Source organism: Myotis myotis, unplaced genomic scaffold (assembly GCF_014108235.1).
Source record: "Myotis myotis isolate mMyoMyo1 unplaced genomic scaffold, mMyoMyo1.p scaffold_m19_p_9, whole genome shotgun sequence".
Taxonomy (NCBI): domain Eukaryota; kingdom Metazoa; phylum Chordata; class Mammalia; order Chiroptera; family Vespertilionidae; genus Myotis; species Myotis myotis.
The window spans coordinates 22,112,847-22,137,443 of NW_023416401.1; the positions used below are offsets into that span (position 1 = coordinate 22,112,847).

Here is a 24,597-nt window from a genome sequence, read left to right on the forward strand (position 1 = left end):
AATAAGTTTGGGTATTTAAAATTTTGAAATAAACATGTATTTTTAATACTGATTTTACTTAAAACTTGGTTTGGGGTGTATTGTTTTGTTTTCCAATTTATCTTTACCCGAGGATATTTTCCCCATTGCTCTTCAGAGAGAGTGGAAGGGAGGGAGAAAGCAAAGGGGAGAGGTAGAGAAAGAGAGAGAAACATTGATGTGAGAGAGACACATTGATTGATTGCCTTCTGAGTATACCCCAACGGGGATGGGGATCAAACCTGCAACCCAGGTATGTGCCCTTGACTGGGAATCAAACTGGTGACGACCCTTTAGCGCAGTGGTTCTCAACCTTCTGGCCCTTTAAAACAGTTCCTCATGTTGTGACCCCCAACCATAAAATTATTTTCGTTGCTACTTCATAACTGTAATTTTGCTACTGTTACGAATTGTAATGTAAATATCTGATATGCAGGGTGGCCTTAGGCGACCCCTGTGAAAGGGTCGTTCAACCGCCAAAGGGGTCGCGACCCACAGGTTGAGAACCGCTGCTTTAGTGCCTAGGCCAACGCTCTCACCATTGAACCACATTGGCCAGAGCAAAACTGTGTATATTTAACTTCTACATCAGTAATATATGATCTGTATTTATGTTGAAAAATTCAAATGAACCAGAGGCATAGGAGTCAGAAAAAAATGACAGTTCTCTTTCCCTCTCCCCTGTTCCCATTTTTCCTTTCCAGCTTTGGGGCAACCACTGTTTGTAGTTTGGTGTGTAGAGTTCCAGACCCATTTATATGCATTTACTCTATGGCTTTTATGACTTAGAAAAATAATCTCCTCTGAACCTGAGGGATGGGGAAGTATCAGTGATTAGGTGGTGGCGGAGAGGAGCAGAGCTGCAGTAGCACAACTGCTGCCATGTAATTGTGGGTGTGAACATATGGGGGTAAAAGGAAAATGTAGGAAAAAATCAGAGTCAAGGAATCCTGGGCCTGTGCAGAGGTCAGAGTCAGAAAACAAAATACGTATTTTTGCTCTTTTCATTTTTTTCTTTGGAACTAATTGAAGTTTTTCAGTGATAGAATATTGAAAAGGTTTTATGACCTTCAATAAAATGATTTTTGTAAATCAGGGGTTATTATTGGGAATTGTGAAGAAGGGTTAGTGATTCATCAGTCTGTTGTCTCTCCAGGTTCTGTGATGGGAGCTCGTATTTATTGAATGAACAAGTTCCTTGTCATAACTAGCTCCTTGCTGTCTGCCCCCTTACTTGGCCCTAATGTTCTTATTGGGCCCTGATGTATTCTTTTCCTGGCTAAGCCTTGTGTGTGTGTATACCCTGGAAGAGTCTAATAGCCTAATTTTGCTTCCATGGTTGAAATCCTTATTGGTGTTGCCACACATTAATTCTGAGAGACTAGCTTCTGTGTTTGTTTGTTTGTTTGTCTGTTGTTCAAGTGTGGGACTGGTTAGTCTTGAACTGAAGATGGTTGGTTTGGAGGAAAGCAATCTTTGCTATAGTCTCCTTGCATGCTTTTCTCAAGTCTGATTGTTAAGTCCTGCCTATTCTTAAGCACAATGCTTTGTGGTGGTGCAGTGTAAGTTTTAGAAGTAGAGAACAGGAATGATTAGTTTCTTACCTGAGAGGTTGCCTTTTCCTTCTGTAACTATTGGCTCCTATTACACCCTGAAGTCAGTGGTTCAGACATCTCACAGCGTAGTCAGGGAACTTTGATGACAGATACTCTCACTTGTACTATCCTCTTGATATTCCACTAAAAGAATTACACACTTTACCAGCTTGGCTAGTGTGCAGATCTTTTGTTTCGGCCCAGAGCCTACAGACTTGCTGAAAACAAACTTTGATCCCTATTTCCCTCTCTTTGGTAATTGTGGGGATGGGGAAATGGTCAGGATCCCTCTAGGTTTCTTCCCTGTCTTGCATTTCCCCCATAGAAAACATGTTACAAGTGGAGGCAATATGTTCAGGCTTAGTTCCATGAGGATCTCTTTAACCCAGATCCCCCTATTTTACTGGTACCCATTGTAACTGTATAGGATTTCAGCTTGTCCTCAGTTAAGTACACTTTTGTGTCAGGGCTGACCTGTTGAAACATCGGTCCCATGTTTATACTACAAAGAAGACTTCACCAAAAGACCTGAGACTGGAGTTTGTTGCTGGTGTTAGGTGTGACTTTAAATGGTGAGGGTTTTTTTTAGCAAAGAGACTCAAAAGATTATAATGTAGGGAATTTGTGTTGAAAGACTGGGCCTCATGAATACAATCAGTATTAGTGATAAGAAATTTATGAAATATGGATTGACATTCTCCTCAAACCATAGAAACTGTCCTTGATTCCATAGGTTAGCTTCCAGAAAGCTGTAGCATGTGACCTTTATTTCTGAGATTTAAAAGTTAAATGTTCATTTTACAGTGTACTATGAGGTGTTCGTTAACTATAAGGGAATATGATTTCAGAGAATATGTGGATGTTTACTTTCCTGTCTTACACACATTTCTAGCACTTTCCATTTTGTTTACTCAAGCACATTTTATTGTCACATATATACCTAACGAGTTAGTAAGTTAAGTCTGCCATAGAGAAGTCATTTCGATGTCTACATGTTTTCCTCTTTATTTTTTTATTTTATTTTTTTTAAATATATTTTATTGATTTTTTACAGAGAGGAAGGGAGAGAGACAGAGAGTTAGAAACATCGACGAGAGAGAAACATCGATCAGCTGCCTCCTGCACATCTCCCACTGGGGATATGCCCGCAACCCAGGCACATGCCCTTGACCGGAATCGAACCTGGGACCCTTCAGTCCGCAGGCCGACGCTCTATCCACTGAGCCAAACCGGTTTCGCCGCTCCTCTTTATTTTTTAAAAATATATTTTTATTGATTTCAGAGAGGAAGGGAGAGAGATAGAAACATCATTGATGAGAGAGAATCATTGATTGGCTGCCTCCTGCATGCCTCACACTGGGGATTGAGCAGGCAATTCAGACATGTGCCCTGACTGGGACTCGAACTGTGACCCCCTGGTTCATAGGTTGATACTCAGCCACTGAGCCACGCTGACCGGGCCTACATGTCTTTCTTAATTCTGATGATGAACCACTGATTGGGGAATAAAGGGCATCAGTAGTGTCAGAGACATTTTGTACAGGGTGAGTTGCTGATCTAATAATATCAGCCTTTGGGAGTATACGTTCTATCTGGAGAGTTAGACTTGGCGATTTGGACGGGTTCCAGCTTCTAGACCTTTCTATGCCAATGAAGAGTTGGGAGATCCTGCCAGTTTCACATCTATAAAAGTGGTAGGTTGGTCATAGAGGATCTTTAATGTTCCTTCTAGGTCTAACATTTTATTACATCTTGACCTTGACTTTTATTTTTTTAATTATCTTTAATTGTAGTAAAATAACATAAAATGTTTCATCTTAACTATTTTTTAAGTGTTCAGTTGAGTGGTTGTACATTCCCATTGTTGTACAACCGTCACCACCACCATCCATCTCCAGAACTCTCTTCATCTTACAAAACTGAAACTGTTAAACAATAACTCTCCCTCATGTGAGCCTTTCCCCCTAGCTGTTGGTAACCACCATTCTACTTTCTGTCTTTCTGAGTTGGTTAGTCTAGGTACCTAATATTAGTGGAACTATACTGTTTCTGTCCTTTTGCGACAAGCTTATTTCACTTAGCTTGTCTTTGAAATTCATCCATGTTGTACATGTGTCAGAATTTCTTTCCTTTATAAGGCTGAATAATAATTAATTTTATGTATATACTACACTTTGTTCATCCATTCATCTACTGATGGATACTTAGCTTGTTTCTACTTCTTGACAGTTCAGTGTTGCTATGAATGTTCGTGTACAAGTATTTGCTTGAATAGCTGCTTTCAATTATTTTGGGTATATTCCTAGGAGTGAAATTGCTGGATCATGTGGTAACTTTTGAGGACCTGCCATGCTGTTTTCCACAGTAGCTCTACGTGTTCACATTCCTACCAGGGCACAAGAGTTTCAATATCTCCACATCCTCGTGCACACTTACTATTTGTAGTTGTTTTTTTGTTTTTGTTTTTTAAATAAAGCCATCCTAATGGATGTGAGCGGTATCTCATGGCTCTGACTTACATTTTCGTAATTATAGGTAATGTTGAATATTTTTTCAGATGCTCATTGACCACTTGTGTATCTTTGGAGGAATGTCTATTCATGTCCTTTGCCAGTTTTTTAATTGGGTTATTTTGTTGTTGTTGAGTTTGTGGTTCTTTATATATTTTGGATATTATCTCCTTATCAAAATTTTTGCTTTGCAAGTTATTTGTCAGTGCATGGATTGGTTTTTCCCTCTGTTGGTTGTGTCCTAAATTTTGTAGTCCAGTTTACCTAATTTTTCTCTTGTCTGTATTTTTGTGTCATATCTAAGAAATCATTTCTATATCCAATGTTATGAAGCTTTTGCTTTATGTTTTCTTATAGCGTTTTATAATTTTAGGTCTTACATTTGGGTCTTTGATACAATTTGAGTTTATTTTTGTATGTAGTATAAGATAAGAGACCAACTTCATTCTTTTGGTGTAAATATCCAGTTTTCCCAAAACCATTTGCTGGAAACACTGTCCTTTCTCCATTGAATGGACTTGGTACCCTTATCAGAAATCATTTGACCATATATGTTGACTTTGGTTATATAGTATACTACTATTATAGCACGGTTTGATACATGTAATTTTTATTTGATATTGCTAATCTCCATTTAAAATATTGGAGTTGGAAGATAATAGGAAGTAATAGAATGTGAATAATTGGCCTTTGGAATGATTCTGTAGATGTGTAGGGCTTTTTATTTAAGGTAGAAATAGTGAAGATTAAAATATGAAGTTTTAAAATATTCTCTCTGTAAGACAACTGAGTGACTCTTAAAACAAACAAAGTGATAGTGTGAGGTCTGTCTAATTCTCGAGAAGGAAAGACTTGGAGACATACACAACCAATTGAAGTACATGGCCCTTAATTAGATTCAAGTTTATAAAATATATTTTAGATTTAATTGGGAAATTTATAATATGATCCAGATAGTAGAATGCTACTAGGGAATTATTAATTTTGTTACTTGTGGTAATTGTTTTATAGCTAAATAAGAGAACATCCTTATTTTTATAGAGATGTTTGTTGAAATATTTAGGGGTGAGGTGGTATATCTGCAATTTATTTTGAAAGGGTTCAGCAAAATAATGAAAATTTAGTATAATATTAACAATTGTACATAGGTGATGGTATATGGTGTTCTATATATTCTGTTTTTCCCCCATGTTTGATCATTTTTAAAATAAAAAGGTTTTTAAAAGCTGTTTCCACTATGTTTTACATTTCAGTTATCATTGTCTGCGAGATAACTCTAGATCAGCGGTCGCCAACCGGTAGTCCACGGACCACTGGTGGTCCGTGAGGTCTGAAAGGTTGGCGACAGCTGCTCTAGATAATCCAATGCCAATCCAGTATAACCCAACTGAACTATTATTTCCCAGTCTTCTATTCCATTATGTATTTTCTCTTATGGTTGTTTTCCCCTAAACCTCCAACTGGCATCTCCACTCCCAGGAGGCCTTTTCCTATGTACCAGCAGCATAAATGGTTATATATTTCATTGTTACTTACTTTCATACCGTAGTGATAAAACAACGGTTTTATTTCCATTTCCCCACTTGTTGCCAAGCTTCTTTATTGATGACCTCTTGTATCTAATATCTTTAAACTGAACTGTTGAAATGTATTTTCCTCTATTTCATCTTATTTGTTGTATTGGGTTTTTCAAAGTGAAAGACACTGGTTATTTTAATCTAGGCTTTGAATATAGGGCTCTGAGTCATTCTAAAGCACCAGTCAATTGAGCAGATAATACTTTTGTTTTTTAATAGGTGATAATCTCTATAATAGATAAAATGGCCACTAAATGAGGTTGTACCTTGTCTTCTAAAGGTGGGAAGAAGAGCGTTATCCTGAGGGCATCAAGTGGAAATTCCTAGAACATAAAGGTCCTGTATTTGCTCCACCATATGAGCCTCTTCCAGAGAGTGTCAAGTTTTACTATGATGGTGAGTTGTTCAAGGTTATCCAATTCTTGGACAAGAAAAGAGACTGATTCTATTTAGGAATAGAAAGTGAGGAAGGATCCTGTGCTGTATATCCTTTTGTGTATTTCATTGTGTTTTATTCTCTACATAGCTCACAGCACTGGGCCCACAGTATGACCTTTTATCTGAACTTTATTTCTAAGGAGCCACTCTGCAAAAGTTATTAGAAAAGCCTTACTTGAATGATAGTGTTTTATTTTAGCAATATAATGCAAACTTGACAAGCTGTGCATCACTGGAAATAGTACTAATATTTGGTTGAGGATTAGTGTGTCATCAACCTCTAGGTGTAGGCCTGGTAGGTGTCTGTCATTCATTCTACATAGCAGAACACTATGCCTTTGCTATATGTGCATTCTAGTCTGATGAGCTGCTTTGAAAAAATGCCTTGCCTAGTTCTCATAGAACCCTTAGAAATGTCCGTTGACTCTCATAGATATTTCTGTCCTTCGGTTGAAGAATTTGAGAATAGTCTTTGACTCTCCTTCTATTGGCAGTATAGCAGTATGAAGATAATAATGTTCAATTGATTTCCCTGGTTCCAAGATTTATATCCAGAAGTGGCTAGAGCATTATTTTTCAAACCCTTATGTGCTTGACCCCAGGTGGATCTGGGCCATTAAATAGGTGTGAAAGTGGTATTGGGTGCTTCTGAAGCAGTTGGTCTGCTGACCAAACTTTGAGAAACACTCAGCAGAAGAACTGAAAGCATCGGTAGTGAACACTCAAAGTTCTTATGCATCTCTGTCTACTAGCAGTGGCCTCAGGGCCATGGATGCTTACAGGTCAAGGCAGTAGTTTATATTGAAAGGCTGGGTCTTGTAAGTAAGTAACTTGGTAAACTGGAATTTGTTTTTAAAAACTGTGTTTCTTCAATGTGTCTGTGTTCAGATACCGAGATTCAGCAGTGGCCAGTATTGACTATTCCTCGATCGCGTGGTGTTTGCAGTCTACTGGGACCTCATAGCCTCAATGACAAATGCTTATATCAAATAAACATTCTGATCTGTGTTCACCAGAGAGCACAGGACAAAGTTCTGTTAGCCCTCACAGTGGGTCATTTCTGGAGATTCTTAAATGTGACTCAAAGCCAAAAATACAAAGAAAAGAAAGAGCCAACGACCTTGAAAAAGACTGTCATAAAAATACAATTATTCTGTAGCCCTAGTCTGGGTTTACCAAGGGCTTTAGAAAGGCCAACTGGTAAAGCCTCACTTTGAGATTCACAGTGATTTGAGGGAAAGCTAGATTCCCTCCCTAGTCTTTGGGTTTCTTTTCTCAGGACTAGAAGCCAGGGCCTGAACAGTCATCACTTGTCACCATGGTCCCTCCCCCACCTCTTGCCCAGTTCTCCTTTATAGGAGCTCTAGTTCCAGGGCTATCGTATTTTCTCAGTTGGTCTTTCTCTGGAATTCTTTCCTTTGATTACGTAAACTCCCACTGCAGTAAGCCAGGAAGTCACAGTTCTCTTGCTTAGTCCTAATTGATTCTGTAAGTCCTGCCTACTCTCTAGGGAAGAGAATTCTCAGATTCTTTTAGCCTGCCAAAGAGGTGGAGCGTGGGCTGGCTGAAGCAGTGATTGCCTCTAAGAACCTCGTTTTCAGCTCTGACTCAGCAATTTCTTCTTCCTGGAGCTCAGCCTCTTCCACAAAGCGCTGTCATTGCCAGGAACCTTCGAGTCATCCTCCACCACCTGCTGCTGGAAGCTGTCATTTCATCTTTTGACAGCTCATCTAAAACAGGAGGTGTCAAAATTGTTTTCTCTAATGAGATAGAATTCAATAAAATTGTTCAGTCTCCATTTAACAGAAAATACTGTTGTTTGTTTAGTTTATACCAAACAGACCCGAGAGAACAGTTCACATTCTTTCTTGCCATTTATTTTATTTTTAGTGACTTAATGTTTTCCTTTATATTGGAAGCATGTTACACCTTTACTGGCAAGTCTGGTTCAGACCTGAATGGGGGGGGTTCTGAAGAAGTGCAGGAAACCCTTGAAAGCCAGCCTATTTGTTGCCCTCAGTCTCTCTTCCAAAGGCTGGAGCTTGGGAGGTTGATGGGGAAGCAGCGCCACCTGTCGGCCTTTTAAGTTACAGATTCCAAGTAGGCTCTTTCTGTCTACCATGGCAGTTTCAATTTTGTGCTATGATTCCTTGTATCCCTACAATCAGGAACAAGAACCTGCCAATCATCATGAGATGAGATGTCTTCTGAGTTTTGAAATGACTGGATTTCTAGTTGTTAGTTTTCTTTTTTTTTTTTTTTAATTAAATCTTTATTGTTCAGATTATTACATTTGTTCCTCTTTCCCCCGCAAAACTCCCCTCCTCCCAGTTCCCGCCCCACCCTCCGCCCTCACTCCCCACCCACTGTCCTCATCCATAGGTGCACGATTTTTGTCCAGTCTCTTCCCGCATCTCCCACACCCCTTTCCCCCCCAAGAATAGTCAGTCCATTCCTTTTCTATGTCCCTGATTCTATTATAATCACCAGTTCATTCTGTTCATGAGATTATTTATTCACTTGATTCTTAGATTCACTTGTTGATAGATGTGAATCTATTTGTTGTTCATAATTTGTATCTTTACCTTTTTCTTCCTCTTCCTCTTCTTAAAGGATACCTTTCAGCATTTCATATAATACTGGTTTGGTGGTGATGAACTCCTTTAGCTTTTCCTTATCTGTGAAGCTCTTTATCTGACCTTCAATTCTGAATGATAGCTTTGCTGGATAAAGTAATCTTGGTTGTAGGTTCTTGGCATTCATCACTTTGAATATTTCTTACCACTCCATTCTGGCCTGCAAAGTTTCTGTTGAGAAATCAGCTGACAGTCGTATGGGTATTCCCTTGTAGGTAACTGAGTTTCTTTCTCTTGCTGCTTTTAAGATTCTCTCTTTGTCTTTTGCTCTTGGCATTTTAATTATGATGTGTCTTGGTGTGGTCCTCTTTGGATTCCTTTTGTTTGGGGTTCTCCACGCTTCTTGGACCTGTAAGTCCATTTCTTTCACCAGGTGGGGGAAGTTTTCTGTCATTATTTCTTCAAATAGGTTTTCAATATCTTGCTCTCATCTTCTGGCACCCCTATAATTCTGATTTTGGTACGCTTGAAGCTGTCCCAGAGGCTCCTTACACTATCTTCGTATTTTCGGATTCTGTTTTCATTTTGCTTTTCCGGTTGGGTGTTTTTTGCTTCTTCACATTTCAATTCTTTGACTTGATTCTTGCTCTCCTCTGGTCTGCTGTTGGGAGTCTGTATAATATTCTTTATTTCAGTCAGTGTATGCTTAATTTCTAGTTGGTTCTTTATCACAACATCGAGGGTCTCATTAGATTTCTTGAGGATCTCACTACATTTATCGGCAGTTTTTAGAAAATTATTGAAAGACCTTAAAAGTGTGGTTTTGAGCTCTATATCTTCCATTTCTGACATCTGCGTCCTGTTTCTTTGTCTCCGCATTTTTTATGTTTTCTTGGTGCAACCCCTAGTGGTCTTTGCGCAGTCTTGTTGTACTTAAGCCTAGATTGTTGTAGGTAATACTGGCAGGGATTTGACCTCCAGGCCAACTGGCTGTGAGAATCCTAGTTTTCTATAATACATGTGAAAATCCCTGGTGAATTATTAGTACTTATGTAGTAGTAACGTAGTGGTATGGTATTTAACCCAATTTTTAAGTATAGCCAAATTATGCCATGGATAGCATTGTAAAGTTGGATTTTCAAGGGAGAAAATGGAAATGGGCCCTAAGAGAACTGTTAAAAGTACTCTATTTAAAAAGTAGATTAAACTCCCAAGTACTTTTATTAACTACTTGAGGTCCACAAAACCCCAAGAACCCATTCAGATTTACTCTACGCTGTATAACATCAGGACTCCCTTAGAAGGGCTTTTATTAAATGTGGGCAATATGCCGAGGACCCAGTCATTGACCCCTTGTATTCTCACTGAGTCCTAATGCCCTGAATGAGGCAACCTCATAAGGCCTGTTCCAGGGCAATGCATCTCAAACTCTGCTGTGCACACAAGCCACTTGTGTCTCGTTAAAATACATTTACTAATTCAGTAGGTGTGGTGTGGGGCCTAAGATTCTGTATTTCTAACAAACTTCCACTTGATGCCAATGCTGTTGGTCTGTGAGCCACACTTTGAGTAGCAACATTCTAGAGGAAGGTCTTACTTAGACTTTGCATAAGGGATATCTGGGCTTGCCTGCTATGGATATATTTCTTTATTCATATTCCACCCACCTAACTTGAAAGAAGAAAGTAGCCTATTTCTTTTCTCCACAATTCCTTTCTTCTGCTCCCTGCCCTATCCTTTCCTCCCCTTCTTGAACAGAAGCTGCTTAGCTTAGCAGTGGCAGGTGTCCCTTGAGGATTTCGTTTTTAAAAAATCATTGAAGAGGTGTAAAGGACCCTGCTTGTTGAAAGGAAAAGGAAGAGTGACTGGGCCTCCCCCAGGTCATCCCAGTCTTGAGCAGACCCCTGGGAACAATTTATTGACTGACATAGTCTCCAGAAAAATGACTCAGGTAAATATCTGCTAAAGAGAAGGAACATTTATACAAGTAGATATAAATCAGAATATTATCTTTGTTGTTGTTGTTACCATGTGTCACCAGACCTCTAGATATCTTGGGAAGGTAAATCCTTATTAAAGTAGATTTCTCCAGAGCTCAGTGTTTATACTCAGAACATGAATATTATACCTTATTTTTTGGAACCACTTTTTTTCTAGGTAAAGTCATGAAGCTGAGCCCCAAAGCAGAAGAAGTAGCTACGTTCTTTGCAAAAATGCTCGACCATGAATATACTACTAAGGAAATATTTAGGAAAAATTTCTTTAAAGACTGGAGAAAGGTATTGTAGCTCATGTATTAATATCCTAGCATCTTGCAAAAATATTGATCAATTACTGAGAAACTAATTTTACAGCAAATCCCTGGATATAAAATTTGAGTTTATGAATTGTACTATGTTAAAGGTTATTTTTTTCTACTCATTTACTATATTATAAAGGATTTCTATCCAACAAGAATGCTTACATTTCTTCCCTCCCCACTGTCATATGGCTGCAGGAGGGAGTTAATTGGATTTGGCCAAAAGAAACCTCAGCTCCAGTTGTGCAAGGGAAAATTTGTCTCAGAGGCTTACACTCTGTCTGCTGTTGCAGAGAGATGTTAGTGTGATTCTTATTTGCGTTAGGTACTTTCTGCTCTTAAAACCATGTATCTGCCTAGGTGATTTTAAACAGTCTTATTCTCAATTTGGATAATGTAGGCAGAGGCCGAGCTAAAGTTTACATTCTAAATAGCTCTGGAAATAAGGTTTAATAAGTGAATAGAGTAGGGATAATGTTTCTAAAAGAGACTGGGTATGAGAATAGTTCTTTATTTCTGTTTTTCCAACTGTGGTATTCATATGCCTAGAAAGGATTGTGGCGATGTGCCAAGGAGTCCAAGATACTACATAAGAGTTACCTTTTTTAATGATAACTGATTTTAAACATTTTACTATCAGATAAATATTTATCTATATCCTATATAATAAGAGAGGGATATGCCAATTAGCCTGGATATGCTAATTAGTCATGTATGCAAATTGACCAGCACTCCAACACACAAGATGGCTGCCCCCATGTGGCCACAAGGTGGTCGGCAGGGGAGGGCAGTTGGGGGCGACCAGACCGGCAGGGAAGGGCAGTTGGGGGCAACCAGGCCGTCAGGGGAGGGCAGTTGGGGGTGACCAGGCTGGCAGGGGAGGGCAGTTGGGGGTGACCGGGCCGGCAGGGGAACAGTTAGGCGTTGATCAGGCTGGTAAGGGAGCAGTTAGGGGGTGATCAGGCTGGCAGGCAGGAGTGGTTAGGGGCAATCAGGCAGGCAGGCAAGCGGTTGGGAGCTGCAGTCCTGGATTGAGAGAGGGATGTCCAACTGCCCTTTAAAGGGGCAGTTGGATATCCCTCGAGCGGTCCCAGATTGGAGAGGGTGCAGGCTGGGCTGAGGGACACCCCCACACCAGTGCACGAATTTTTGCACCGGGCGTCTAGTATATATATAAAGAGCCTAAGTGACCGGCTGGTAGCTATAATGCACAATGACCAATGCAGGAGCTGCCGAGCGACAGCAACTTTGCAGAGTGCCCTCTCGCACTCTGGGACCCCTCAGGTGATGTCGGACTGCCAGTTTTGGCCCAATTCCTGCAGCCCAGGCCAAGGGACCCCACCTGCCTGAGGGACCCCACTCACTCCACAGATGCCCTTCAAGCCCCAGCGCTTCCCAGTTGTGGCAGGCCAGGGAGGGACCATGGGAGGTTGGCTCCAGGGTGTGTCAGGCCTGTCTCACCCAGCCCTGCCACGCTGGCCACTTTCTAATTAACTTTTTTTTCAATGTGCATGAATCCATGCACCAGGCCTCTAGTCTTATCTAATAAAAGAGTAATATTCAAATTAACCGTAACTCCACGACAAAGATAGCGGCGCCCATAGAGGCGGGGCAGGACGCTGGCAGCGTCACTTTGGCAATGTGAGCCCAGCAGGCATTGCGTCGGCGACCCATGAGCAGGCAAGCACGGCCGCAGGCAGCTCCCAACAGGGCCTGCTCCTGGGTCGCCACGGTGATCTGCGAGCAGGAAAGCGCGGCCTGCAGGCAGCCCCCAGCAGGGCCTGCTCGCGGGTTGTTGGGACAATCTGCGAGCAGGCAAGCGCAGCCTGCAGGCAGCACCCCACCCTGGCCACAGCTCAAGGGAGAGAACAACATGCAGGCGAGGTCAGGAGCCTGAGAGATCAACACAGAGGGGCGCCTGCTCCAAGCCTCCACGGTGTGGCTGGGGGCATGTCCCCAGCTGACACACACACACACACACACACACACAGGGTGACTGCTCTGAGCCTCTGATGCAGCTGGGGGCAGGCCCCCAACGGGGACACACACACACACACACACACACACACACACACACAGTGCCTGCTCCGAGCCTCTGGTGCGGCTGGGGGCAGGCCCCAGTGGGGACACACACACGCATGCACACACACACACACACACACACACACACACGGGCACCTGCTCCGAGCTTCTGCTGCCAGACTGTAGCCGTCGGTAGGACATCCACTGAGGGCTCCCGGACTGTGAGAGGGGGAGGCTGGGCTGAGGGACCCCCACCCCCCCAGTGCACGAATTTCGTGCACCGGGCCTCTAGTACTATCTAATAAAAGAGAAACGTGGTAATTAGCCGTACCTCCGCTACCCTTCCCATTGGCTAATCAGGGCGATATGCAAATTAACTTCCAGCCAAGATGGCGGCCAGCAGCCAGGCAGCTTGAAGTGAACATGAGCCTTGCCTGCTTCAGTGACGGAGGAGTCCAATGTTCCCCGCCTGCCTTGCCGGCCTCTGAGCTTGCAGTTTGATACATTGTTACAAATATAGAATCTAAACAAACTCTAGAAACCTGCTTTCAGCCAGCCGGGATCTCAGAGCTGGAGGTGAAACAGTGTTTCGATTATAGAACCCAAACAAACCAGATACCTGCTTTCAGCAGCGGAGGCCTCAGAGCTGGAGCCAAGCCTCTGAGCTAAAGCTGGCCCAGAATTAAAAAAAAAAAAAAAAAGAACAAAAGGAGCGGTTGGGAGCTTCAGTCACCCGCCAGCCTGAAAACAGCCCTCAGCCCCTCACCCAGACTGGCCAGGCACCCCAGCGGGACCCCCACCCTGAAGGGTGTGTGACCAGCTGCAAACAGCCATCAGCCCCTCATTCAGGCTGGCCAGGCACCCCAGTGGGGACCCCCACCCTGATCCAGGACACCCTTCAGGGCAAACCAGCCGGCCCCCACCTGTGCACCAGGCCTCTATCCTATATAGTAAAAGGGTAATATGCCTCCCGGCACTGGGATCAGCATGATGGGGCAGCGCCCAAACCCCCTGATCACTCTGTGGCTCTGTGTGTGACAGGGGAAGGCACCCTAACCCCCTGATCAGCCCTGCTCTGTGCCTGATGGGGGGAGCCCCCCAACCCCAATTGCCCTGCGGCTCTGTGTGTGACAGTGTGCAGCGCCCCAACCCCCCGCCCCCACGGGCCCTGCTCTGTGTGACGGGGTAGAGCCATAACCTCCCCATCGGCTCTGCCCTGAGTGTGACAGGGTGCGGCGCCCCAACCCTCTGATCCGCCCTGCTCTGTGTGTGACAGGGGGCGGTGCCCAAACTCCCCTATCAGCCCTACTCTGTGAGTGACGGGGGAGCTCCTCAACCCCCTGATGGGCCCTGCTCTGTGCGTGACAGGGTACGGAGCCCCAACCCCCCTGATGGGCCCTGCTCTGTTTGTAACAGGGGGCAGCACCCCAACCCCCTGATTGGCCCTGCTCTGTGCGTGACGGGGGGTGGCACCGCAACCCCCCCATCAACCCTGCCTTGAGTGTGACAGGGGGCGGTGCCCCAACCCCCCAATTGGCCCTACCCTGAGCGTGATTGAGGGTGGCATTGCAACCTCCCGATCTGCCCTTCTCGGTTCATGACAGGAGGCGGCGCCCCAATTCCCCAATCAGCCCTGCTCTGAGCCCGACCAGGGGTTGCACCTAGGGATTGGGCCTGCCCTCTGCCACCCAGGAGCAGGCCTAAGCCAGCAGGTCGTTATCTCCCGAGGGGTCCCAGACTGCGAGAGGGCACAGGCCGGGCTGAGGGACCCCCCCTCCCCCCCAAGTGCACAAATTTTTGTGCACTGGGCCTCTAGTTTTATAATAAAAGGGAATAATAAAATTATATATTTTTTTCAAATCTCACTAATTTAGATTGACTACCTATCCAGACACCTTTGACTGAAGAAATGATGCTTTGCTATAATTGCAGGGAAATCTGAGGTCTTATTAGAGTACTTACCTTTTTCTATCTCCCCGTTTTCTTTTGACTAGGAAATGACTAATGAAGAGAAGAATATTATCACCAACCTAAGCAAATGTGATTTTACGCAGATGAGCCAGTATTTCAAAGCCCAGTCAGAAGCTCGGAAACAGATGAGCAAGGAAGAGAAACTGGTACCATTTTTTAAATTTCTGAGGAGTTTGGAATAGGGATTGGTTCAGCCATTTTTCTTCTTGGTTCTTATAAGACAGCTTTGACTTGAGTAATCTCACATGGCTCTGTACTAAAGATTTAGGATTCTCAACCTAGTGGAGTAGATTTTCTTCAGGGTTTTGTGTAGACTGAAGATTGTGAATAAGCACTTTGATGGTTCAGTATAAAAACCCTGGTGCTGCTGACCTAAAAACTCCCAACAGTATAGTTTTTAAGGATTGACAGATCTGTCTCACTCACAGTGGCTCCTGGATGTTAGAGAGCTATGATAGATCAAATACTACTGGCCATGTACCTCCCTCTTCTCTGATCTACTTTACACTGGAATCTAGCCATGCTCATTTATATTCATCTTTCAGCCTTGACCATCCTTTTTCCTGAAGGATCTTTTCAGTATCCAGCTGGGATGTCATTTTCTTCTAGAGCAGTGATGGCGAAACTTTTGAGCTCTGCATGTCAGCATTTTGAAAAACCCTAACTTAACTCTGGTGCCGTGTCACATATAGAAATTTTTTGATATTTGCAACCATAGTAAAACAAAGATATTTTTGGTATTTATTTTATATATTTAAATGCCATTTAACGAAGAAAAATCAACCATAAAAATGAGTTCGCGTGTCACCTCTGACACACGTGTCATAGGTTCGCCATCACTGTTCTAGAGCATCAGTAGGCAAACGATAGGCTGCCTGATTTTGTAAACAAGTTTATTGGAACACAGCCACATCTATTCATTTACACATTATCTGTGGCTGCATTCATGTGGCAGAGTTAAGTAGTTGCAACAGAATCCTTATGGCTTTCAAACCTAAAATATTTCCTATCCAGAAAAAGTTTACCAATTCCTGATCTAAAGGAGTGCAAGCTGGAGTTTCATTGTTTTTTCAAATTGGAGGTCCGGAAGTTAAGGATTTTAAGAAATTCTTTGCACTTCAAAGTCCTTATAGTTTAAGTGTTTTAAAAACTTGGCATGCTTTTAAAATTTAGGCTGTTGTATTTTGTTATTTTTTAAAATTTTATTTATTGATTGATTTCAAGAGAGAGGAGGGAAGGGAGAGAGAGAGAGGAAAAAAAAACACACATCGATTTGTTGTTCCACTTATTCATGTATTCATTGGTTGCTGCTTGTATGTGCCCTGACCGGAGAACAAACCTGCAACCTTGGCATATCGGGATGGTGCTCTAACCAACTAAGCTACCTTGCAAGGGCTATATTTCTATAACTCATTGTTTGATGATGCCTATTTGACCTTTAATTTGAAAATGAGTTACTATAAGAATGATAATTGTATCAGCCTTTTTCATGTCAGCTTAGTCTTCTCCCCAATATTTCAGATTAGTGAAATTTGGTTTATTCAGTGGTGATTTTAAACTTAAAAACCTCTTTGGTGTTTTGTTCTTGGAATATTGATCCAAAGATAGGGAGGTTTCATAAGTATCACCTTGTCAGAGCCCCTGCCAAAGACACTTGTTGCCAGTAAGTTCTGAGTCTGGATCCACCCACAGGGAAACAGGACTTGGTCAAATTAAATGCTAAGTATAATAGGACTGACGAGGCAGCAGAGGGCAAGGGGGCTTCAAATCCGTCCCTTTCCTTTTTGGAGCAAGGGTCACAATGTCTGTAACCTGTATTGAGGAAAGAATCTGTAACAGGCTTGTTTGAGCTTGAAAACCCATGTGAAATGCTGTTCAACTGAAATGTCTCTGGAACCTGTTAGAGAACATGGAGTTGCTGCCTATGAGGCCCTGTCAGAGAGGCTCTTGTTCATCCATTTTGATAGTGCTCAACAAAATGGTGTTAATTTTTATATTTTAAATATATTTTTATTGATTTCAGAGAGGAAGGGAGAGTGGGAGAGAGAGAGAGAAAAACACCATTGGTGAGAATCATTGATCAGCTGCCTCCTGCACGCCCCCTACTGGGGATCGAGCCCACATCCCAAGCATGTGCCCTTGACCGGAATCGAACCTGAGACCTTCCAGTCCACAGTCCAATGCTCTATCCACTGAGCCAAACCAGCTAGGACTGGTGTTAATTTTTAAAGTTACATTTAAAACTACTGAGGTGCCCTAGCCGGTTTGGGTCAGTGGATAGAGTGTCGGTCTGTGGACTGAAGGGTCACAGGTTAGATTCTGGTCAAGGGCACCTACCTCAGTTGCAGGCTCCATCTCAGCCCTAGTTGGGGTGCATGCGGGAAGCAACCAATTGATGTGCATCTCTCCCCCTCCTTTTTACTCTCTAAAAATCAATGGAAAAATATCCTCCTGTGAGGATTAACAACAACAACAAACTACCAAGGTAATGTATATATATAAAAGAGTAATATGCTGATTAGACCGGATGTCCTTCTGGACAACCTTACTGACAAAGCTAGGGCTGCTAGTGCCAGCCAGTGGTCGGAGGGAAGCCCCGGTCCTGGGTGCCAGAGGGAAGCCGATGCCAGCAGCCGGGGGAAGGAAGGCCTACTCTTGCACGGATTTCATGCATCTGGCCTCTGGTATATTTATAAACATATATCCTTAAAGATGACAGAATCAGTTTTGAATTTACAGTTGAATTAATCCTTATAGGTAGATATTTAGAGAAATTTTACTGTATTTAAGTTTGAAAATTCTATTAGAGGCTTTTCCGTAATTCATTTCTTAGCAATTTTTAGACTTTACTTTGACCTGTTCTCACACAAGAGATAAGAATAAGTAGAGAACAGCCATTTGAACCCATTTTGAGTATTTTCTTTCTGTCTTCCAGAAAATCAAAGAGGAGAATGAAAAAATACTGAAAGAATATGGTTTCTGTATTATGGATAACCACAGAGAGAGAATTGCCAACTTCAAGATAGAACCGCCTGGGCTTTTCCGTGGCCGTGGCAACCACCCCAAGATGGGCATGTTGAAGAGACGGATCATGCCTGAGGACATAATCATCAACTGTAGCAAGTGAGCCCGGTTCATCTTTTGGGCCAGAAATGAAGTGGGGGCTTCCTTTGTTCTTAGTAGTTGGGAATATTTCCCACGTTAGAGAACCGATTAGGGCAGCTCAGTATTTCCATGTGTACGTCTCCAAGTGTGTTTCATGTATTGATTGGTGAGGAAGAAACTTGGACATATATGCTCAGCAGATTAATCCACATTAGGTCAAGAAAGGTGAAATTGTTCCTCGTGTGTCCTCATTTCTCTGCCCTCCTGTTTTGTTATTTCCACAGAGATGCCAAGGTTCCTTCTCCTCCTCCAGGTCATAAATGGAAAGAAGTCCGACATGATAATAAAGTTACTTGGCTGGTCTCCTGGACAGAGAACATCCAGGGTTCCATTAAATACATCATGTTGAACCCCAGTTCAAGAATTAAGGTAAGGGGTGGCTCAGAGCTACCCCAGTTAGTGGGTAGTTTCTTTTTGTTGAAATGTAATGTTTTCAGACTTTAGAATCACTTGGACAAATTAAAAACCCTCCCCACAAAAAGAAAGCAAGTACTTTCATAGTTAGCATTATCCAGTGACCTTCCTAACATGTATCCGTTTTTGCATCACATTGTAATCTTGCTCATTTATTCACAAATATTTGCTGAAATCCCAGTATGTGCCTGACACAGTATGTGCATGGTGCTAGGAATGGTATTAGTAAACAAGGTAGCTGCCTTCACATTGCCTGCTAGCCAGTGTTCAGAATGTACATATATCAGCTTCTACAGCTCCTTTCCTTTTCCTCACCTTTCCTGGCTCTGAAGAAGGGAATGTAATTGCTCTGAATAAAAAAAAAAGTTGTAAAATCTTACATAATCTGACTTGTCAAGGTTTCAGGTGAGTAGGTTCCACCAGGACCAAGTGGGATAATGCATATGAAAGCATGACACCAACTGCTGAACACCCACGTGCTGTTACTGAAAGGGGAAAACTGGGAAGGGCAGTCAGTTCTTGTTAGCCGGCCAGGAATACCCTGTTTGGGACAGAGTCCCACAAACTTCCTTAGATATACCATGGAAATGTGACCAGCAGACTGAAAGAGAGAGGAGCTCCGCAAGAAAACAGTCAAGGAATTAGTTCCATGTAGACTGTGACTGTTTACATGCAGGGGATTGGGACTAAAGACCTTCTTAATATTGGTTTATAGGTCATTAAACATTTGTTTAACCAGTAAGGCCATAGCTCAAAAGGCCATGTATCTTAGTGAGACTAAACTGCACCTTTTCTAGCTCATAATCCTGTGTTCTAATGAAAATTGCCCATTTATGTTTTCTTCATTTTGAAAAATGTCACTTTTTCTAGTTTAGAGTAAGTAGAAAATCAGAAAGAGAACCTCATGGTGAGCAAAAGTGAATTCATGTAAAGAAATGTATTATATTGTATTCCCTTTTGAAATCCCACACAGGTGGATAAACAGCGGTTTTAGCCCTCAAAGAACTTGTGGTCTAGTGGGCAAATTCAGTAAGAATTCAGTTATACTAGAAGAAAGGCAAATATTAAATGCTTTAGATAAATAGAGCAGTTATTCTCAGCAGTTAAGAGGCCAGGAACAACTTTATGAAGGAAATTCAGGGAAGGCTAGAGAGGGGTGCAGGCCAAATCTTCAGACATTTCCTGAAGGTTTTTTATATTATCCTAAGTCCAATAGGAGGCTACTGGGTTTTAAAGAGGGTGAATAATCCTAGGTTTGTGTTTTAGGAACCTGTGACATAATTGATCATTCTGACTGCTGCTCTGTGGTTTAGATGCAAACAAGTAGGAAGACTCTTTAGTATTCCAGGCAAGAAATGGTGATGACCGCCGAAACTGGTTTGGCTCAGTGGATAGAGCGTCGGCCTGCGGACTGAGGGGTCCCGGGTTCGATTCCGGTCAAGGGCATGTGCCTGGGTTGCGGGCACATCCCCAGTGGGAGATGTGCAGGAGGCAGCTGATCGATGTTCCTCTCTCATCGATGTTTCTGACTATCTCTCTCCCTTCCTCTCTGTGGAAAATCAATAAAATATATTTAAAAAAAAAAAAAGAAATGGTGATGACCTAAAATAAGTGATGGTAGTACTTCAAGGGCAGAGATTTGTGCAGGTTTCTGGATGATGGTTATGGCAGTGAACCTAGAAGTCACCCACATGTAGGTCCTGCCTAGAACCTTATATCCAGTGGCTGACTCTAGTCAGCTGGGTTGGGATCCTAAGAGTCAAGAAGATGGTTAAAGACTTGGCAAGTGGTATTTGTTGAGGGGAAAAGAAATGTGAATCCTTCAGCTTTTACAAGAGGCCCAGTGCACGAAATTCGTACACTGGGGGTGGGGGAGGGGGAGGTGTCCCTCAGCCGGCCCTCTCGCAGTCTGGGAGTCCTCGGGGGATGTCCGACTGACTGTCAGCTGCCGCGGAGGTGGGAGAGGCTCCTGCCACTGCTGCTGTGCTCGCCAGCCATGAGCCCGGCTTCTTGCTGAGCGGTGCTCCCCCTATCAGAGCGCACTGACCACCAGGGGGCAGCTCCTGCGTTGAGCGTCTGCCCCCTGGTGGTCAGTGCACGTCATAGCTACTGGTCGTTTCGCCATTAGGTCGATTTACATACTAGCCTTTTATTATATAGGATAGGATTGATTTCAGAGAGGAAGGGAGAGGGAGAGAGAGATAGAAACATTAGTGATGAAAGAGACTCATTGATAGGCTGCCTCCTGCATGTCCCAGATGGGATCAAGTCTGCAACCTAGGCCTGTGCACTGACCAGGAATTGAACTGTGACCTCATGGTTCATATGTCGGTGTTCAGCCACTGAACCACACCAGCCGGGCAGTGGATTCTTGTCCATTACAGAGGGTTGACTGAGTAGGGGAAGAGGACAGGGGGTTAAAGGCAGCCCCTCTACAGTGGACACCTTGTTTTACTGAGATGGTTTTGGTAAAAACCTTGGCTTGGAAGACCAAAATAGATACTTTATTTTTTACAAGTATTCTGAAACTTGCTCAAGTGCATTTTACTCTGGATTCTGTTCAGGGACACTGAAGGCAGCAACTATAAACATACTTCCTGGAGGCCCGCCCTCCCCTGCTGGACCTAGACAAGGTGGCTTCTGCCTCATCCCCATCGCTGGGTCCTTATTTGAGAGAATCCTGGGTCCCTTTACCAGAAGCCCAACCAACATATGAGGAAAAGTTGGTCTTGTGGTAGCCTCTGTGAATGAATTATTTGTTGGGTTTTCTAAACCTTGTTTCAGTGGCATGACTAAGGGACTGAGGAAATAAATTCTACAGGACTTGGAAGAGTCAGAGTCAGGCTGTGGTAGGCCTCTGTGCCTTTTAGAGTATGGGGAGAGAAGCCCACTCCTGAGCTGGAGACTGTATTGTTGTAGACAAGCCTTCCGTGTCTAATCTTATGTGTTATGTCACGGAGATGTATTACTGACTTGTTCACAAGGACAGCTTATATCACACCTGTTCTTACTCTTAAATGTCAAAATGTACTGAGAAAAATCTGTGAGAAATTTTCAGCTTTTCATTGTCTGGAAATAGGTATTTCTTCTGTATCACCAAACGACTAAATCACCCACCCACAACAACATATAGTTACTGAACCTCTTGTTTTATGCCAAACAAATACATATAGCTAGTCCACACTCAGTGTGGGAGGGTGCTGACAACTCCTTAGTATACTTGAGTGAACTTTCATTTCTGAGTGTTTGTTAGGAGAAGTAGAAGACATTTCTTGTTCATGTACCTCACACTCCTACGTGCTCAGGCCAGTTACCTTGATCACAGTTCTTACATCTCAAGGACCACGTGTCATAGGCAGGAAGCAGGCATATGTGGGTAAAATCACTACTACTCTTTTGTTGTGGGGTGGGGGAATTAAGAGCATATTCTTGGGTTCTGAAATTCCATTCCTGCATGCATGTCCATATAGTGTGTTTTAGGCCTGGTAATACTTCTGATGCTCTTAGATTTCTTGGATATTTTTTCTCTCCTTACCTTTCTGACTTGATACTAATTGATGCAAGATTTCAGCCTTTTCACACCCTTTCAAAAGTCTTTAATTTGCTTTAGAATTCAATTTTTAAACCTTCCACAAAAAGCTCTAATGTTTACAAAGAAAAGACTTCCCAGTAACATTATTTCCCCCAGTCTAATCAAGAATACTTTTAAATGCAGAAGTTAGAAAATGGTGCTTAATTATGGCTCTTCCTAGAAATCATTGTGTGCCTTCATAATTACATGTTGTAATCTTTGGTTCTGCTTCCTTCACAGTCTCTTCCATCAAACTAAATGGTTGTCTTAAATTTAATGAAATTCAGTTCCAGTGGAAAACTGCTGTTGGGTCACAGATTCCACAGTAAAGCTGTGATGGGGGTGTTTATACCCTTTGTGTTGACAGAAGTCAGTTTGGGGACATGCCATGTGGGCCTTTCCCAAGAATGTAAACATTTCAAAAAGTGGAAGCCAGAGGTTTTCTTAGTAATTAGGAGTCAGTTGAGCTCGATAGTGAAACGGGACCACATGAGTTCTCATCAGGTTAAAGGCCTGAAAATTTTTCTTTAGTACTCTGCTTTTCTCCCTTGCTTAAAAGCTCAAGTTTGTTCTTTTTGGTGCAGAGCCCTGAACTTGGGTATTTACAGTCTATCATTACTCACCATCCCTAAGCAATCCACCTTTGGGGTTGGGTCTTTGCAGGGTGAGAAAGACTGGCAGAAATACGAGACCGCTCGGAGGCTGAAGAAGTGTGTGGACAAGATCCGGAACCAGTATCGAGAAGACTGGAAGTCCAAAGAGATGAAAGTCAGGCAGAGAGCTGTTGCCCTATACTTCATCGACAAGGTGAGAGCATCTGCCTGTCACATTGCCTGATGTGTTCAGCTTAACAAAGATGTAGGGAGTGTTTACTCCTCTGGGCCCCATGCTAAGTACTGGAGAGGTGGTGACAAGCCAACACCTGGGGTCCTACGTATCCAGTCTCTGGTCCAATAGGGAGGGTAGAAATGGAGAGTCATTCAGTCCATGTCTGGTGTTGTCTGAACAGTCTGCCTGATAGGAGAGTTTGCCTGAACCTGAATATGCCGAAAATGCTGTGACATTCTCAAACTCTATGAGCCACCAAAAATAATTGGCATCACATCCCAACACAATTATATTTGTGTTTGTGTAACTGAAACAAAAGTTGCACAAAGCAATGCTTTTGCTGTCCTACGAGCAATGAATTCTGATATTTTCCTGTTTCTTGTAAAAAAATAAGATTATAACCCTTAAAATTGGTTGAAATTCTGCTAATATGTCACAACTACAGTTTGAGAGACTGTTCTGGAGATCAGTTTCTCAGTATTCTTCAGAAGAAAAGATTCCATGTTTTTTCCCACAAGTTTTATACTTTATATATTTGAGCACAAATTCTAAATTGTCTCAAAAATTAAGCAAAATTAAGAAACTAACTTTTTGAGTCTGATTGCCAAGACTAGAAACACTCCCTCACTTGCTGCTTTAAAAAAAAAAAAAAAAAGTCCTTCCTTTCCTCCATTCCCAGTTGAGAAGACAGAGTAAAGAGGTTAGATTTATAGGGAAGTTTAATATCCCCATGACTCTTCATACTTCATTTTATAGAGGAAGAAGCAACAATGCAGATCCCAGGTCTTGCAGAATAATGCTCTGTCCCCAAAGAGAATTGAGAGGATTCTGATTTTGGTTTCGTAGAGATCCTGTGAGACTGAAGTTTCTTCATTCATGCTAATCTTTATGTCTTCTCTCACTTTCTCCTCCTGGGACAGCTTGCTCTGAGAGCAGGCAATGAGAAAGAGGAAGGAGAAACAGCGGACACTGTGGGTTGCTGCTCGCTGCGCGTGGAGCATATCAATCTGCACCCGGAGTTGGATGGCCAGGAATATGTGGTCGAGTTTGACTTCCTTGGGAAGGACTCAATCAGATACTATAACAAAGTCCCTGTTGAGAAACGAGTAAGTTAATGTGGCCTATTTTTTATTCATTCATCCATCCATTCAACAAGCATTTTTGTTGAGTGCTTTTTGTGTGCTCTGTGCTTTGCTGGGCACTAGAAAAACACTCAAAAGAGAGGAGAGAGGTATTATTTGGTGTCCCTGCCCTCACCCCCAATTCCTGGGAATGAGGGCCATCTCCCATAGCAGTATTCAACAGAGTATGCTGTAGAGGTTGGCCCTCACAATAAACTCAGCATAAGATTGAACCCACGATGTCATTTTAATGATGTAACCACATTTCCATATCCCTTGGTCATGTTGCACATTTGTCATTTGTTGCTTGGCTCGACTTCTCCCCAGGTCCTGATTGAGTGAAAAAGTAGCCTTTTGGAGCTTAGATCTCTTAAGCCTGTAGCTGAAGAGGTATTGCAGCTCAGTGCACCTCCCCTCCCCCCATATTGGGCTTTAACCAGAGGCCTACAGAGTGTAGGATCCCAGTAATCCGGCCTTCGGGCTGAGGTTTCA

At 42.7% G+C, this 24,597-nt stretch overlaps 1 protein-coding gene across 10 annotated transcripts in view; it reads left to right on the plus strand.

Annotated features, from left to right (window-relative positions):
* TOP1 (DNA topoisomerase I) overlaps positions 1 to 24,597 on the plus strand; it is an 86,569-nt gene that overhangs the window by 53,756 nt on the left and 8,216 nt on the right. For 7 of the 10 annotated variants that reach the window (XM_036323144.1, XM_036323143.1, XM_036323138.1 and 4 more), the window contains 7 exons: positions 5,981 to 6,096; positions 10,872 to 10,993; positions 15,030 to 15,152; positions 17,942 to 18,129; positions 18,396 to 18,540; positions 22,820 to 22,963; positions 23,905 to 24,090. In XM_036323144.1, coding sequence (XP_036179037.1) covers positions 5,981 to 6,096; positions 10,872 to 10,993; positions 15,030 to 15,152; positions 17,942 to 18,129; positions 18,396 to 18,540; positions 22,820 to 22,963; positions 23,905 to 24,090 — 1,024 coding nt within the window. Of the gene's footprint in view, positions 1 to 5,980; positions 6,097 to 10,507; positions 10,666 to 10,871; positions 10,994 to 15,029; positions 15,153 to 17,941; positions 18,130 to 18,395; positions 18,541 to 22,819; positions 22,964 to 23,904; positions 24,091 to 24,597 lie in introns of those variants that run through there. The other 3 variants (XM_036323147.1, XM_036323146.1, XM_036323145.1) reach the window with 2 other exon arrangements.